The sequence below is a fragment of the Vanessa cardui genome, chromosome Z, assembly GCF_905220365.1.
Source record: "Vanessa cardui chromosome Z, ilVanCard2.1, whole genome shotgun sequence".
Taxonomy (NCBI): domain Eukaryota; kingdom Metazoa; phylum Arthropoda; class Insecta; order Lepidoptera; family Nymphalidae; genus Vanessa; species Vanessa cardui.
Genome location: NC_061154.1, coordinates 502,784 through 520,896, shown reverse-complemented (window position 1 = coordinate 520,896; position 18,113 = coordinate 502,784). Strand labels below are relative to the sequence as shown.

General features: G+C 36.4%; 2 protein-coding genes across 5 annotated transcripts in view; both read left to right on the top strand.

Annotated features, from left to right (window-relative positions):
- LOC124543098 (FH1/FH2 domain-containing protein 3) overlaps positions 1-8,192 on the top strand; it is a 73,788-nt gene extending 65,596 nt beyond the window's left edge. For 3 of the 4 annotated variants that reach the window (XM_047121139.1, XM_047121142.1, XM_047121141.1), the window contains 16 exons: positions 53-237; positions 1,249-1,730; positions 2,175-2,275; positions 2,454-2,882; positions 3,025-3,315; positions 3,459-3,988; positions 4,263-4,265; positions 4,500-4,706; positions 4,788-4,910; positions 5,016-5,273; positions 5,352-5,569; positions 5,886-6,078; positions 6,320-6,441; positions 6,841-6,956; positions 7,238-7,292; positions 7,628-8,192. In XM_047121139.1, coding sequence (XP_046977095.1) covers positions 53-237; positions 1,249-1,730; positions 2,175-2,275; positions 2,454-2,882; positions 3,025-3,315; positions 3,459-3,988; positions 4,263-4,265; positions 4,500-4,706; positions 4,788-4,910; positions 5,016-5,273; positions 5,352-5,569; positions 5,886-6,078; positions 6,320-6,441; positions 6,841-6,956; positions 7,238-7,263 — 3,284 coding nt within the window. In that variant the 3' untranslated portion in view covers positions 7,264-7,292; positions 7,628-8,192. The remainder of the gene's footprint in view (positions 1-52; positions 238-1,248; positions 1,731-2,174; positions 2,276-2,453; positions 2,883-3,024; positions 3,316-3,458; positions 3,989-4,262; positions 4,266-4,499; positions 4,707-4,787; positions 4,911-5,015; positions 5,274-5,351; positions 5,570-5,885; positions 6,079-6,319; positions 6,442-6,840; positions 6,957-7,237; positions 7,293-7,627) is intronic. The other variant, XM_047121140.1, reaches the window with a different exon arrangement.
- A 5,429-nt stretch (positions 8,193-13,621) lies between these two features.
- LOC124543040 lies at positions 13,622-14,942 on the top strand. The gene is made up of 3 exons (XM_047121052.1): positions 13,622-13,768; positions 14,001-14,216; positions 14,322-14,942. Exons 2-3 carry the CDS (start codon positions 14,015-14,017, stop codon positions 14,552-14,554), a joined length of 435 nt encoding a protein of 144 aa, XP_046977008.1. The 5' UTR covers positions 13,622-13,768; positions 14,001-14,014; the 3' UTR covers positions 14,555-14,942.
- The last annotated feature ends 3,171 nt before the right edge of the window (positions 14,943-18,113 follow it).

Genomic DNA, 18,113 nt, shown 5'->3' with positions numbered 1-18,113 from the left:
TAATAACTTATTATTACTAAAGTGTTATGTTATGTTTTTGTTAATACCTTAGAGAGGCTCCTGCACTCTCAAGGGCGAGAGCTGCGACGGGCGCTGTTCACGCTCAAGCAGATCCTGCAGTCGGACAAGGACCTGGTGCACGAGTTCGTCGCCAACAAGGGCCTCGACTGCCTCATGCAGGTCGCCACCATGGCGGACCACAACTACCTGGACTACATCCTAAGAGCTCTCGGACAGGTAAACATAACCTACTATAAAAGACGTTTCACGCAAATATTATAAGGAAGATTCTATTACACAAATTATTTTCAATTTTTTTTACTGGTATCACTAAATGGATATTGTTTACCTTTGGCAAAAAAAATATGTTATTATTTTACTCTAGCAAATACAAAAATAAAATATTATATGCTAATATAAACGTTGATAATTTAACGTAACTGCAGTAACGATGTGATTTTTGTCTGATCAAGAAATATGTACTTATATAATCCTATACGAACGAATAACTATATAAAAGATTATTATGGTTTTGTATGTCATAGTCAATTAATTCCCATACTCTACATATATAGTTTAAATGAAAAAGAAACAATTCAATTAAATCGATTTAAGAAAATTAATTTAATTAAATCAAATCAAATGTATTATATTTAGGCAAATTTTACTATTTTACAAAAATCATTATTGATTAGTCAGTGTCCAAAAGCATCTTCTAGAGAGAAGAAACGATAGGAAAATTATAAACTCTCCCTTTTTAAAAAAATAATACCTACGAAATGATAGATTTGTGGGCTAATGTTGGTATATTATGTAAAAGTGGAAACAATAATACGCCATAAAAAAGTATGAAGCAATAGAACCATAACGAAACCTTTTTAACATGTCAATCAATATTCCGAAATTTTTTAAAGCAGTATTTTTAAAACTGTATACATCAAAAGTAAAATTTTGAATTCCGACAATAGACTCATAAAATGTCACAAGGATGTTATCGGTACTGTTTGAAGAAAAGGTAATAATACCACGACTGAACACATGACACACCCGTGATAGAATATATTCAATAATATAAAATTTCACTTACGTCAGATGCAGTTGGATTATTAAATAATTATGTTTCTAATATCGTTATTTTTTTTTTATTTGTAACAGTCTCTGCAATGGATATAGAAACATTAAAAACGATCGATGTTTAATACATAACGACATGTGGAGATTTTGGTAAAATTCTTCAACATTTCACAGATCCTTCTTTACGTCGACGGCATGCACGGCGTGATGAGCCACAAGCGCTGCGTCCAGTGGCTCTACTCCCTCATCTCCAGCAAGTTCAGACATGTCGTCAAAACTGCTCTCAAACTTCTTCTAGTCTTCGTAGAGTACACGGAGAAAAATTGTCTCATCCTCATCGACGCCATCAACGCCGTCGACAGTTCCAACAGCCGACAGCCGTGGTTCAACGTAATGAAAATCCTCCAAGACTTCGATGCTTCCGACACGGAACTACTCATTTACGCTACAACGCTGATTAATAGATGCCTGAATAATGTGCCCGATAGAGACATGTACTACGACCAAGTGGACTCCCTGCAGGACCAGGGCATCGACGACATTATACAGCTGTACATGTCCAAGCAAGGGACGGACTTAGATCTCCTGAGGCAACTGCAAATATTCGAAGCTGTGCTTCTGTACGAGGACGGCGATGAGACTGGAACCGCACTCAAGTAAGTAACTAAATTATGCTGATTAAATAAAATAAACTTAATAAATAAATAGACAAGTTCAGGTTACAGAATTATCGGTGTGCATTGCTATGAGTAGGAGACGCTCGTGTTTATAATAAGTCTCAGCGAGCGTGAGACGCCTGAGCAACAGCAAAAAATACAAATTAGATTATGTTTGATAAATTTATTTCATTAAACAGCGATCACTTTGAGGCGCGCCTGCGTGATTGAATAGACCTATAACGCATAAGTATTTTAGTAATTAACTAGTAAGGTCTTAAGCAAAGTCGGCCTTATATATAACGGGTGTTTTTATTGACGACGACCAATTACCTCCAGCGCTATCCCTTGCTACGGCGTCCACACTTTTGTTTCTTTTAAATTAACAAAAATATTCAATATTTTGTACAATTTAATAAAGAATCTCTTCTCTCAACTTGATAGACAACTAGATGAATCTGTCATAACTTCAGTGCGACGAAGAAGTCTAAACCTGAAACCATCAGAACGACGAAAGTCCAAAAAACAAGAAGTCAAAGAGAAAGGTAAGCGCTGGAAAGTTAAAGACAGCATTGTTTTACTCGGTGTGACCTTGCATGCTCAATCTGTTGAGTGTATTTCTTGTACCCATTTCATGACTTAACTTCCAGTTGTAATCGATGTCTTTTTTTCGCATTCGCTTTGACTCTGCCTTAAACGTCGCATTTCACTAACAATCAACAGCGAAGCCAGTGCAGGTGGAACCAGAGAACATAATGACCCCACCGCGACCTCAGTACCTGCCTACCATTATTGATACCAAGGAAAACAAAGAGCTAAGCTCAGTTCTCAAGAGGCGGAGAGACAGGTACGCGAGGCAGGCGCATCACATAATACAACAGCAAGAACTCATGAACAACTCAAACGGAATTTACAATGGACTGTTTGAGAAGAGCGACCAGTGGAGCCCGAACCGAACCTACAACATCAACGGAACCTACACTAAGACCAATGGAACTTACACTGAATCGAGTCCCAAATACTCCATAAACGGCACCGTTAACGGTACCGTCGTATACAATTCCAATGACGTCAACGGTCATGGACAGGAGGCGGAGAAGACTTACACAAACAGAACCAAACCCAGTTACATACCGGAAGTTCTGATGAATGGTTTGTGCATTCGCTAACCCACTAATTTGCGCTTATCATGTTTTTCGCTGAATTTATTTCCATTTTTCCGTTACTATTTTTGTATTCCATTCATTTTTTTTTATTTACGAACAACACCCCCATCATAATGTTTTATGTTTAGGAAACCAAAGATACACAACCGGCTTGAAACAGAGGATCCAAAATGGGACCCTGGGTCACAGCGTCAACACAACGGATATTCTGTCCACGGTGAGGAGCGGGCAAGACTTCTCCCCAGAACCAAAAGATGACAGGGAGATTCTACTGAATCGAGAGCACAGTATTAAAGACCTTGCCCAGAGGTTAACAAGTCCCCTCACTCCTTCCACGGAAGAGAAGCCTATAAGGGTCTCCGAAATGGCAGGAATAGTATCGAAAGCCAAAGAAGAATTAGCCAAATCCAAATCTAAAGGTAGTTGGTTTTTACATTTATTAAAAATCTTTTTACAATCTATTCTTTGAGATTTTACCCTCGTTAATCTTTTTAATATCACGTAAAATCTGTTTTTTGAAAATTGCAATCTTGTATATTCTAAATAAACGTCAACTTTACAGAAATGATAAAAAGTCCAGCAATAGAGAAAAGTCCAAAATTACACGAAATTAAAGTATCAGAAAATGATTTACACTGGGAAGAGTTGAGAAAGGGCTGCATCAACAGGGAATTCCACTCGTGTGACCTAGATTTTTCAGATCTCAGATACGATTCAGATGAGGAGATGGAGTCACCAACTTCGAATGCTATCCCTCCTCCTCCGCCTAACCTATTGCCGCCTCCCCCACCCAACATGCTCCCGCCAGTGGGTCTTCCCCCACCTCCGCCAAACAACTTCTTCAGCTTACCCAAAAACTTGCCAAGCATGACATCACAATCGGACATATTGAACGATTCCAACAGTTCAACGTTAAAGAAAAACAAAAAGACGGTAAAACTTTTCTGGCGGGAAATTCAAGAAAACCCCGTGCCACCTCCGGCGAGACCCAAAATAGGGGGATTCATTTGGGACGACCTGCCAGAGGTCAGCTTGGATACTGCGATGCTGGAACATCTCTTCGAATCACGAACCAACGATTTAATAATCAAGGTGAGTTAAATCGACCCTTTTAAACACACGTCGAAAATTTCTATAGAAAATCCATCCATATATCGGTTAAAATATATCCATAATAGAAGTTGATGTATTTATACTACTACTACTTCACCGACCAGTAACCATGCATATTTTTTAATTTACTTGTATAGAAAAAATACGTTATTACATATATTTTATTATTGTAACTCCTATATGTACGTTACAAATATATAAACGTTATATTTTTTATTTTTCATGTAATCGATCGTCCTCTTCAACGCAACAGGAAGTAAGTAACTACATGTTCTTTATTCGTGTACCTTAAAATATAACAAAAAAATATGCGCGTTTTTTCGAGTTTTAATAAACATAAAATTCTTAAATAGTTGGAATACTGTAAACTAGCCAAATTTCCGTATTCATTGTAAATCAAAAGTAACATTTAGCATATCTCATTTTATTATCTTTAAAATTCTTTACAATATATCAGATTGTATAATTAACGATTAAATTATAAACATAGAAACTTATGGAACCAAAGAGAAACCTGATTCTTGACACAAAAAGATCGAACGCGATCAGCATAGCCATGAAGAAGCTGCCAACGCCGCAGACCATCAAGGTGGCGATCATGAAGATGGACGCGACTGTCATCGGCCGGGAGGGGATCGAGAAATTACTGACGATGCTCCCCACGCACGAAGAGAAGGTCAAAATACAAGAGGCACAGGTTCGGTCCATTTAACATAACAACTTGTTAGATATATATTTGTATATCGGTTAATTATTAATATACTGAAAATTATTCCAGTTCGCAAACCCCGATCTACCTCTGGGCTGCGCGGAACAGTTTCTCCTGACCCTGGCCTCTATCAACGAGCTGTCGTCCAGGCTTAAGCTTTGGGTCTTCAAGCTGGATTTTGATAATTTAGAGGTGAGAAATTTAAAATAATGTTAAAACTACATAAGTATACTTATAATTATTTCCTATTGGTTTTTCGCATAACTAAAATGTTGGGTTGGTTTTATAACATTACAGAAAGAAATAGCAGAACCTCTAATGGATCTAAAGCAGGGCATAGAACTGCTGAAAGCTAATAAAACGTTCAAAGTAATCCTTTCGACGCTGAGGTCTGTGGGCAGCTTCTTGAACGGGAATCAGGTGAAGGGATTCCGGCTGGAATATCTCTCTAAGGTGATGGAGGTCAAGGACACCGTCCATAAGCACCCACTGCTGTACCATATTTGCGAGATGATCATCGAGAAGTTCCCGGACACCACCGACTTCTTCAGTGAGGTACTTGAACTTTTTGTCAATTTTTTTTTTTATATATTTATTTGATTATTTTAAACGAAATTTTATTTATCCTGCTAGGTCGGTCCTGTGATACGCGCGTCCAAGGTCGATTTCGAAGTGCTCAGCGCAAATCTCCTTAAATTGGAATCAGACTGCAAAGCCTCCTGGGATCACATGAAGAGGGTCGCCAAACACGATGGCTCGCAGATCTTCAAGACCAAGATCAACGAGTTCCTCACGGATGCTGCGGAGCGCATAATACTGCTCAGCATCGTAAAGAAGCGGGTCATGAACAGGTAACTCGGTGTTTGTTTGAGAAAATGATACAGAGGACTTCTGGTAAGTTTGAAGACAATGGAACAAAAACTTTGTAAAGGAACTCAAATCTCGTTATTTATGTTTTTGTTGTACTGCCTCCACAGACTCGCTGGTGTCGTGTTTATGACTTTATTTGTGTTATTTAATGTGCCTGCATGTTTTACTTTATTTCGAAGCAGAACGATAATTGTAATTCTTTGATTGTAAATTGATGATAATAATTAAGCACCAAACTCAACGATGGGATATGTAATAGCGACCGGTGTCTAAATTTACATTTATTATTACTTTCAGATATAATAAATTCCTGCTCTACCTTGGCGTGCCAGTGGGTGACGTCCCAAAGACCAGACCCTCGGAGCTGCTGAAGGTGATCGCGGAGTTCGCGCTGGAGTACCGCACGACGCGCGAGAGAGTGCTGCAGCAGCTGGAGAAGAGAGCCAACCATCGCGAGAGAAATAAGACCAGAGGAAAGATGATAATTGACGTACGTGTCACAACTAGGAGACGTCTCTTTATTAAATACATCATTCTTATATACTCAAGGACTTTATTTGCTTAAAAAGAAAACAAGAAATATTAAAGTTATACATAACTGGTTAAATGTATTGTCTTTAACGATAATATTTCTCCTAACACTTGGAAAGTAAATGTCTGTCAGGTGTGGAGTGTTAAGTTTGAGTTTGAGTTGGCACTAAATGTGTATGTATGTCTGTGTGACGTCACAGGTGGGCAACTACGCGAGCAAGGGCGAGCACACGGCGGACAGCGCACTCAAGGAGCTGCTGAAGAGCGACGCCGACAGAGACCTGATGGACTCGCGACGCAAGCCGGCCATGCGCCCGCGCAAGTCAGTTCCCTCTCGTACCATCAACACGATTCAATACGCTAACCGTTAGGCTACGACAAATTACATTTTAGTTAGTCAAACATATTTAGCCAATGTGTTTTAACTATGTAGAATAAAAATATATATTGTCATAGACAAGAGAAATATATGTTGTCATATACATTTCTTATTAGAATACGAGAATTCATGAAGTATTATGTCAACACTGCACTATTTTGCTGATCGCACTTTCATCTTGAAAACTCCTTTTATTAATTCGCATACAATATTAATATGCACAAAACATCAGCGCGATTTAAAAGACTAGTAATTCCATCTATACAATTAACGAGAAATAAATCTGACAATTGACACAAGTAATACAAACTATCTTAAACATATAATTTCGCACCCGCTCAGCGGAACAACTGCGCCAGAGGACGAGATGATCGAGAGCCTCGTGCTCTCCGCCACCACCAACCGGCGGCCGCTGGTGCGGGAACGGCGCCGGAACCGCCTCGCGGACAGGAAGAGCTGTGAGTATCCCTTACCGTCCCTACACTACAGCATCATCCCTCACATAAGCCCCCCTTGACCCACTCCCCAAAACATTCATGACTGATGAACTGATGATGATGATTTTCTAATGCGAATAATGCGAATTAACTAAACATAAATTATTTTTAATATTGTTAATATTGTTTGCTCGAGCGCGCAAATGTTTCTCGCTCAGCGAAATAATTTTGTGTATGTATATTGTGAGCTAAGCGACTTGCAATACTTGTCGTCATAATGATCGCAAATGATCGGTTTCCAGTAAACAGGACTCTAGACGGGCACTAGTCGGGGCCGAGCGAGCTGAGCAGCGCCGGGTGAGTTGTACATGTATACAAGTGTTGATTAGTAAACTTAAATATATACAAATATGAAATCGTAAAGTATTCACTTCACACAAGTGTTCACAAGCAAAGATCATCAACTTAGCACATAAATTATGTCATGCCCTAGTCGTTCCGGGGCCAATGCTAAGTCGATAATTAAAATATTTATTTGGTATCGATGTATATTAAATTGGTAATCCGACAGCTTTCTAACAGTAAACAGTATAGGATAAATGAATTTGATTGCCAATCGAGAATAACTTAAGTTTACTTTACTGTGTCAGACGACGTCGCTTAATTTTAACATGTGAACCATTCGTTTTCAGGTCGCGCAGGAATTCAACAAAGATAGTCACACTTACGCCTAATTTATATTGAATAAGTTTTTTTTATTGTAACTCGAATCTCACCCCAAACACAACGTACGATTATATGCAATTGTTAAATAATATTCTGATAAATAATGGACATTGTAATTTCTATATTCACACACCTGATACGTCTCTGTACATAAATACGAATATCTATCTGTAATAATTATAGTTGACTAATCACCAAACGTAAATCCATTCAATCAATTGACTTATATTTTTATTGACACCGCGATCTCTTTCTAAATATCTTTTTTTAAATTAAGTAAGATTCTCCGACATGACATGGTATTCGTTCTTTTAACTATGCTCCATTAGTTTGCAACTTTTAATGCAGGAGTTTATCTTTGAAATGACAGTGGAAATGAGAATTTGTTTCAAAAAATTAAAACTCCGTAGTGCGTTGCTAACAATGACTACTTATAGTAACTATTTCTTACCGACTGGATTAAGCAAAGGACCTGTCGCCATCTATGGATCGGATTGACATAACTTAGTCTTCTATTTTCGTAATATTTCACAAACTGGTGACAGGTGCTCTCACGTCTGCTTGTATTCGTCATTAGTTAAGCAACTGCAATAAATATAAGACTTTCAACTGTGTTAAGACAATCTGTATGTTGTGTTTTCATTATTCCTCTGTGTATTTATTATTATTGTAAATATATGTGTAAATAACAATGAATTAATAAATGTGATTTTGTTTATTATTTATTACGCCTGGTAACCCCTTACACCGTCTTCAAAGTCATCATAAGACGACGAGCTTTAAAATAAATGAAAATTTAAGTGTTACTATTCCGCATAATTTATTAACTATTAATAAATACAATGTAAATTTTTACATGAGTATTTTTACCTGAGATCAATTTTAAATAAAAACTATATCATTGGATTTTTAAAAGCAATTATCCGATGTTGATACGGCTCGCTTAGTATATTTCAGTTACTTTAACAGTATAATATCATACGGTATTGTGCTGTGGGGCAACGCAGCCGCTATCCATACTATATTTGTGCTACAGAAGAGGGCTATTCGCGCAATCTATAACCTAGGAGCTAAAGAATCGTTAAGGAATAAATTTAAAGAAATCAAGATATCGACTGTTGCTTCTCAATATATATTCTGCAATGTTACATATGTATGAAAAAATATTAATCATTTCATGAGAAAATGTGATACTCATAACATTGGTACAAAAAACAAACACAAACTTGTTACTCCTTTTACTCGACTGCATAGAGTCAGTAACTTATTTGTGGGACAATGTATACGGTTATACAACAGGATTCCAGAAAGCGTTCAAAATGTCTCTGTTGCCTTAAATTAAAAAAAAATCGCCCCTTGGCTAAAGTAACAGCCTGTAAATTCCCACTGCTGGGCTAAAGGCCTCCTCTCCCTTTAAGGAGAAGGTTTGGAACATATTCCACCACGCTGTTCCAATGCGGGTTGGTGGAATACACATGTGGCAGAATTTGTATGAAATTTGTCACATGCAGGTTTCCTCACGATGTTTTCCTTCACCGCTGAGCACGAGATGAATTATAAAGACAAATTAAGCACATGAATCAGCGGTGCTTGCCTGGGTTTGAACCCGCAATCATCGGTTAAGATGCACGCGTTCTAACCACTGGGCCATCTCTGCCTTGGCTATTTCATTTCATATTAAATTGTTTATATAATATATGAGACATTTCTTTGACCATCAATAAGAAAGTGTAATACTTCTATATTGAATAAAGTTATTTGAGTTTTGAGTTTAAGTTTATCAAAATTGTTGAATATTTGAGTGTAATTAGTGTTATTAAGTTTGTATTTTATACCACTTTTACAGGCGCATAATAGTCACCAAGGATTTCGTAAATCTAGAAAAGTGTAAAAGTGGGGGAAAAGGAGTAGATCACGAAAAACAAAATTTATATATTTTGCATTACTATGAATGATGATGATTGATGGTTAGTTATATTTTTCTGACTGAGAACTGTCTACATATATACCATTGCACACACTGGTTATATAACTACTACTATTTTCAGTGCCACATTTCAAAGAAATATTTTAATATTATTACTTACGGCACCACTAACAGCCTTCACAGGCTATTCACAGGCTATTCACAGGCTACAGGTTAGTGGTTATGGTGGGGTAAGTACTCTGACAATTAAAGTAACTTGTTGACCTTCAGAGGGATATAAATAATTAACTGTAATTAAATAACATAAGTATGACTTCATCATTACAATTATGATGCTGAAAAAGAATAACCAAATAATAAATTTTGGCGGTTATACCTCCTGTATGATCATTACAAGAGTAAAGGTTGCACAATAAATTTAACAATTTTATTGACATTGGGATTACTGTAGTAGTCGTCCAAGGCTTTTGTAACAAGTCGCCATTACATGTCAAAATAATCGCTACATACGATTATTAAAACAAACAGTTTCCTTACATTCGATGGCAAACTTGACCATACACAAATTCTGAATTAGAAGTTGCAAATTTATTTGAGATATTTTTTGATAACATAACTAATAAAATAACATCTCATTTAAAATCATCTAAATTAGAAGCAGCTAGATTATTAAATAATAATGTTTCTAAATGCATTATTAATTTTTCTTTTGAAAAAGTATATGCAATATATGTTATAAAAGTATTTAAAACACATAATATTAAAAAAACTAATGACATATGGGGCATTTCGGTAAAATTCATTAATAACATCATATACGATATTGCTCCGTATATAACAGTAATTTTTGACAAGAGTTTGGACACGGGTTCATTTCCTAACTTGTTAAAATGTAGTAAAGTCTTACCACGTTTTAAGAATGGAAATAGAAGCGATCCCAGTAATTACAGGCCTAATTCAATACTCCAATCTTTAAGTAAAATTTTCGAAAAAATCATTTTAATTCAACTTCTTGTCCATTTCGGAACAAATACTATTTTTCATAGCGAGCAAGTTGGTTTTACAAAAGGTCGATCAACAACTGATGCGGGAATTGCGCATCTTAAACATATTTACGATGCTTTGGAGAAATCACAGAATGCTATTGGAGTATTTTGTAATTTCTCTAAAGCATTTGATTGTTTAGAACACGAGACGCTTCTTTTTAAGCTCACATATTACGGTGTTAAAGGTAAGGCTCTTGATCTCATTGCTTCATACTTAAGTCAAAGAATTCAGCAAGTTTTCATTAATGGAATAAAGTCTTCTGAATCTACGTTAAAAATGGGTGTTCCACAAGGTTTAATTTTGGGCCCCTTTCTATTTCTAGTATACATATATAAATAATCTTCCTTTCTATGTTGAAGGTATTTGTGATATAGTATTGATTGCTGACGATTTTTAACTTCTTCACTGATTTTTAAGGTCGACAGGAAAAAACGGAATATGACGATGTGAACGATGCATTATCACAGACACACGATTGGTTTAAAGTAAATAATTTAGTTTTGAAAGCTCAAAAAACAAAATGTGTAGTTTTTACCCTACCCAATGTTAGAAAGCAAAACTATAATATATCTTTAAGCGGTGGCAGGCTTGATGTAGCCGATACTACGGGGTTCTTGGGAATAGAATTGGATTTCAGACTTCAGTGGAGTCCCCATTTATCATCCCTAACAAAAAGACTCAGCTTCGCAGCATACGTGATTAGAAAAGTTAGACAACTAACTGATATTGACACCGATAGTTTAGTTTATTTTGGTTATTTTCACAATATAATGACATATGGCATATTACTTTGGGGTGACGCTGCAGATATTGAATCTGTCTTTATTTTACAAAAGAGAGCAATCCGGTCTATTTATAATCTTGGAGCAAGCTTGGAATTAATTCCTGTTGACTTCCTGGCAGGATACATTACATACATATCTCTATTGTATTTAACTAATATGATTGTATTTTTTAAATGTTGAAAAAGATTAACTACTGATTTTCTTGCCGGTTCTTCTCGGTAGAATCTACTTTCCGAACCGGTGGTAGCTTCATTTAATTGTGAAATGACGATTCAAAAGTGCTTGTACTTTGATAACCACCCACTTGAATAAAGTTTATTTTGATTTTGACCCTTGCGATTAGCAATTTTGATTTCGTGCTCTAATAAAAATACGAAGAGATCAATAAGCTAAAGTAATATAAAAAGGAAATTAACCTATCATAATCGTAATCGTAACAAATTTGAATCTATTGAATTTATGCAAATTCGCGTGACAAACTTTATTTTGTCAAAGCATATCTGTTTTTTAACAATTTGACAGGATAGTGATGTTCGCACCAATATTTTACGTACAAGGAATCATAAAATCATTGCTGACTTTACGCTGATTGGCCATAACGGATAGTAATCAATATTTATTTGATATCAATGTTCTGCCACTGATTCTAATAATGAAACAATGCTGTTTAGATTCTATAAAAGTGGTATAAGACTTTCTTTCTTGACACCTTTTAGTTTGTTCAATCTCCTACCACGTGGCACAAAGGGTATCGTCGGTAGGGTATCTTTACAAACTCTCCGTGTCGCTATCGTACCGCTACTGTAGATCTGAGGCCCGTATGGACTGGACCCCTTTTGAAGATATAGAAGCTTTCTTAAGCTAAGTACGACAGTGTGATAAAACTTTTGCTTTGTAGCGTGTAGAATCATGGAATATTCGATAGAAAAACGTAAGGAAGTATCAAAACAACTTCTTACAAAGCCTATTTCATGTTTCAAATAAACTGTTCTTGTAAGAACTATTCGTTGTTTAAAACGATGACGTAAAAGATATGACATGCGCTTTGAGTGGCTAATGAGTGGATACGGCGTAACGACGTACTGATAGAAAGCCAAACAGTGCTTCTACATCTCTACCATAGTACTTACTTACGCAAATTACGTCATTAGTTATACGGACGGCGCACCATACTCCCAATAGAAATATCTCTTACAAAAACATTGGAGCCTTTGTTGCGCTCGATGGCTTCTTTAATACGAATTGTATAAAGTAGGTATCGTGTGGTATCATCATCTGAGGACGTCAGAATCGTTTAAGGCCTTTCTTCTCCATAAGCAGCTGGGTAAACACAAATATATATTTTGGTTCCATTTGTACATCGGGCCTCAAATGACTTAGACTGAGCTAGATTTACAACTTCTTTTCTCTGCTAAGCATTCGAATCGATTTTGAAAATCGCGCGAGATGGGATGGTGATATTCGTCGCCGTCACCACACGGGACAACTGCAATTACATATAATACTATTCTGTAAATTAAATGAATGGTCAAAGCTGATTGTATGTGCTTGTATATATTATTATTTTATTTAAATTGATTTAAATAAAATAATAATAAATACATAAGGTAGCCTACCTACTCAGATTAACGACATATCATAAATCAAGTATAAGAGAACGCCTACTAAACTACTACCTACTAGACTTGGTTTCGACTTCGATATTTTTTTAATAATATTCCTTTCTTCTTTTTTTACGCCAGTTTCCTGTTACACGACTCCGTCGCTTTTTACGAAATTAATCACGAGAAGGAGAAGATGAAAGAAAGCAAGAGGAAAAATGCTCTACTTAAAAAAATAACATATTCCATGTATTTAAATATATAATAAAGGAATTATATATAAAAATATAATTATTTTATAGTCAATAAGTAGTGGCGAAGTGTTAAGCAAAAATAATGTAAATATATCTACAGTTCATTCGCAAAAATACATTATAAGAATAATTAAGCAGCAATTATTAGTTTTACTTTAATTATTCCTAAGAAAGTACTTAAATAAAAAATCTTTAATTGATTTATTAATAACGAAAATTAACACAGTTTAATTAGTTAATTCCAAGTGTCATTAGATTATACTCTATTACATATTTGTTTCAAATTTAAACCAAAGTGTGTGACTCAGTGTCAGTGCGACGTGCGTCCATAGACATAGAGTAATGCCGCTTCTAGCATTCGACATCGACAACGACATTCGGCATCGGCAATCAGCATCCCGCGTCACTTGTCAATTTATAATTTACAGTTGGAAAACGGCAACCGTTTTCTTACACGAAATAGTGAAACAAGCTTAAAGTTATCAAATATAAGGTAATGTTTTATCGTCTTTTAGTGATTATTCTTATACAATTAATTTAATTTTTGCGTCCGATTTGTTTATTCAATTCAATTTCTCGCATCGTTTTGTTTACCACGCCCTAAATATGAAAGTGTCTGTTGTTGTGTTACTAATTTTTCACAATTAAATGCTTTAATAAGTCTATATAGGGCGTGTTTGGGTGTTTTGAAGCGTAGTACCTGAAGCATATTTTTTCTTCGGCAGGTTCTAATACGAAAATGTCGGCATATGAATCTCACGCTTACTTTACAGGGAATGGAACGTACAAAGCTATAAATCCAATTCTTTCTAAAGTGGGCGACTTCACGCCGTTTTATATCGCCATAGCGATCTGCTCGGTTATATTCGGAGCCCTGCTCATCTTGAACGTTGTGTGCTGCTGCTCCAGATACTCCGACTACTGGCTGGATCGACACACGGGTGAATTATCTCTCTATTTTTGATACAGACAGTAATCTAAATGATTTAATATTAGTTTTTCCATAGTTTTGTTATACTAATGCTTGAATTATATCTATCAAACAGGAAACCGTTGGATTGTATCTATTTGGTCGGCAACACCACACAAGCAGCCACCCCTAGACTTTACTGAACTAGAGAGCCAATACCAACAGGTTCAGTACGTGCATCCATTCCACAGTGAGGACTACCAAGAAGTTCACAGGCACGGATCAGAAGTAGCAGCTTCAATTTCACGGCAGCCGCTCACCACCTCTCAAGAATACCTTGAACTGCACAAAAGAGAGAGTGATATATAAAATGGCTTTTCTCATGATGTACCCCGCCATTGCCATACTTTCAATGTTTGTACTGATGGTCATTATTTTGATACTGAGGTTCGGGGCTCGTTGGTGTAAGCTCCGGCACAGTACATTCGCAGACCAAGAATATTGGAATGAAGATGAAGCTTATGAGCAGAAGGTTTCATATGCTTAACCTTCAAACTATATTTTGCAACCCCTCCGTCCAGTTTTGTCTGATTTTACTTGTTTGTAGACTTTATTTTTACTAGTTTGTAAGAAATATTAATATGATAAATAGTGTTTAAGATTCAATGATTATTGATTGCTTTTACTAGACTAGAATTGAGTGATTAGCACAAACTTACAAATGATACTTATGAAAAAAAACAATCACGATTTTTAATAAATAATAAATATGTTCACAAATATGACTTAAGTCGTTTTGCTGCTAACTCAGATGTTGTAAACTAGTGAAATTATGTATTTTATATTATGTACCTTTTGGTATTAATAAACATTTTTTATATTTCTTAATTGCTTGTTATTTGTCAAAAACAAAAGCAACTTTAACCTTTATTTGTATGTAAACATTAATTGTCATTTTATGTTTTTATGGTATAGTTATATATTTATATGGTATAGGTATAGATGTATAGTATAGTAGTTGGCTGACGAGTATATGGGCCACATGATAGTAAGTGGTCACCATCACCCATAAACAATGACGCTGTAAGAAATATTAACTAATCCTTACATTGTCAATGCACCACCAACATTGGGAACAAAGTTGTTATGTCCCTTGTGCCTGTAGTTACACTGGCTAACTCACCCTTCAAACTGGAACACAACAATACTGAGCACTGTTGTTTGGCGGTAGGATAACTGATGAGTGGGTGGTACCTACCCCGACAGGCTTGCACTAAGCCCTACCATCAAGTAATATGTCATTAAAAAGTAGTTATCTCGGGCTTTATAGCGTGTTAGGCATCAAAAAGTAGCCTATTCAGTCAGTAGTTCTAGTGGTTTGAGCTTGTTTCAGACCAAATTTGAAATTTGGTTCAGCGGTTAGTCTTGAAAAAATTAGACAGCATCATATGATAAAAAAGGATTGCTACACAAGACTTGCAGTTCATTAAAAGTTCAAATATTAATTTCAAAGGAAATATTAATTTTGGACATACTAGAAAAATTAGGCTACATATATTTACAACAGAGAGTAAGCTTATTTGTAATGTTATTTATATTAGTTAATGATTAGCAATCAATAATTTTTTAATAAAGTGAATAGTTTCACTTACCACCAAAGTAGTAGCTGAATCGAAAACCTTTCTTGGTAAATTTTGAGACTAAAATTATTAAGTTAGTTTTTATTCTTAAATCAAAGACCCAGTCATCAGCTATCGAATCCGGGGCCGGCGACGATGACCTAAATAGACAAGTGGGTTAAATAAAACGACAAAATATAAAAACACTTGTTTTATTTTATTAAATTAATTATACCACTCCAGAAACAATTTTATAAATCTTATGTAATGCGACAATTAAATAATGGTAGGTAGGTACACAAGGTGAGTCGGCGCTGTTGCTTATTGCTGTTGCTGACGGCCGCGCCGTCTTGTACTCGTCGGTATTGCTCCTCGAAACTCATTTAAAACGACTAAACAATTCTGACGCCTGAACGTTACAACTCGACCTACGTCTAATCTAAATTATTTAACTCTCAATATTAATATTACGAGAATAACGCAGAATAATAATGAATAAGAATGAAATCTATACTTACACCTTTATCTAACATTCAACTAAAGCCGCCCCGACCCGGCGGCGGCTTCGTCACGCCCTCTACTGCCCTCGAGACATTCGCAATGCAAGAAATCGTTCACGCGAGGACAGAGACATCTAGATCTTAATCGCGAAGAGACTAAATTTTACACGCACTAAAACCTAATTTCATTGACGTCCACCCTTCTAACATCTAATATGGTTGCTGGCACCGCCGAACGAAAAACGAGTCACAATATCGAAAAGTAATTCCCACATTCACATCATGTTCCCGTTCAACGCAAGCGCCAACGGTTTAATCTAAAAGCACTCGTCTCGATTACCGTGCAGCTACGTAAGAAAACAATACAATCACATATAATACAAGGGCTCGACCTACGCGACTGAGAATTAGTTGGTACTGGCTCCCCAGACGACGCCGGCGTCTGAGGCGCTCTGCGTCCGCACGAGCGGCTCGTGCTCTCGTACTCCTAACTACAATAAATATCCCGTGACCGCAAAACATGATATGGTCGTCACGCCGCGGCAGCGCACCCGCTAACGATTGCAGTCAATGCTGCTGCCGGATGCACTATGTCTATGTTAGTCAACATTTTCAAATATTTATATCATTTTCAACAAGAATCATCTATACATAACATATCGCTCTCTCGGACCCGACTAGCGCCGACAGCCGGCGACTACCCCGAAACAAAACAGCGGTATCTAAGTAACATATACAGTTAAAATATAACAGTTCCCTATGTCAATGTTGGGCTAAAGAACTAATTACGTATTCCTTAATGACTAAGGCGTAAAGCGACGAAACGTTTTAAATATATATAAACTTAAAGTCATACTTTATAATAATAATACGATAATGTATGTTTCGACTCGGGAGTGCAATTCTGAAGGCAACTAAACGCTTATAGTACGACACAACTTAGATGTCGCATCGGCAAAATTCGTAAAACCGATCACATCCGAATTGAGTACGCCATCCCAAATTATCAATATTTATTTCTCATGCGAATATGATCTTTGCACAAACGTAATAACTTGTAATATCATAGGACCTAATATATTCGGCAATTTGACGCGTCGATTTACATGCACTTACTTTCCCTGACGCCTGAATCTATAGCGACGAATAGCGTCGAAAGGCGCGATAGGCAGCTATTTCTATTGGTTGTGTAAATCGGCAGTAATCGGTTTTATTTTCATTCCATTGCATTTTCCGATGCTACATCTAATTTGTGTCGTACTATACGTGATTAACGTATAATATAATAGACAGCTCTGCACAGACACCGATACCGAACTCGCGCACCGCTACTGAGTATATCCCTCGATCCCGTGTTGCTTGGTCGCCGTGTCAGGCGGATCACGCGAGGGCTTCGAGAATAGCTGCCTAACTCTTTAGTGATCCAAAGCTACCGCCTACCCTTACATGCTATCGTGCGCCCGCGCAGCGAGGAGGTTACCGTTTATATTTTAGAATTTAATTTTAATGTCGAAATCGAATATCGAATTTCATGATGATTGGAAAACTCGTGAACTATAAACTGATCAAACACTATTGCTATTGCTTGCACGACAATATCATCGAAAACTAGTTCGTTACAATATTTATGCAAAAACGCAAAAAGTATTTAAAAGATATCAAAGTTCATAGTTTAGTCAAAAATATAATTCACAATAATAAAGACTGTAAAAATGTGTAAAAACACGAGGGTAGTTTTGGCTTTACAAATAAACGTTAAAAAAATACAATATAAAGCTGGATGGACAGGACATTAAAGTACGCGTATAC

Coding starts and splice junctions, on each gene's coding strand:
- LOC124543040 (XM_047121052.1), top strand. CDS start 14,015: ATGTCGGCATATGAATCTCACGCTTACTTTACAGGGAATGGAACGTAC. Junction 14,217..14,321: donor CTGGCTGGATCGACACACGG/GTGAATTATCTC, acceptor TCTATCAAACAG/GAAACCGTTGGATTGTATCT.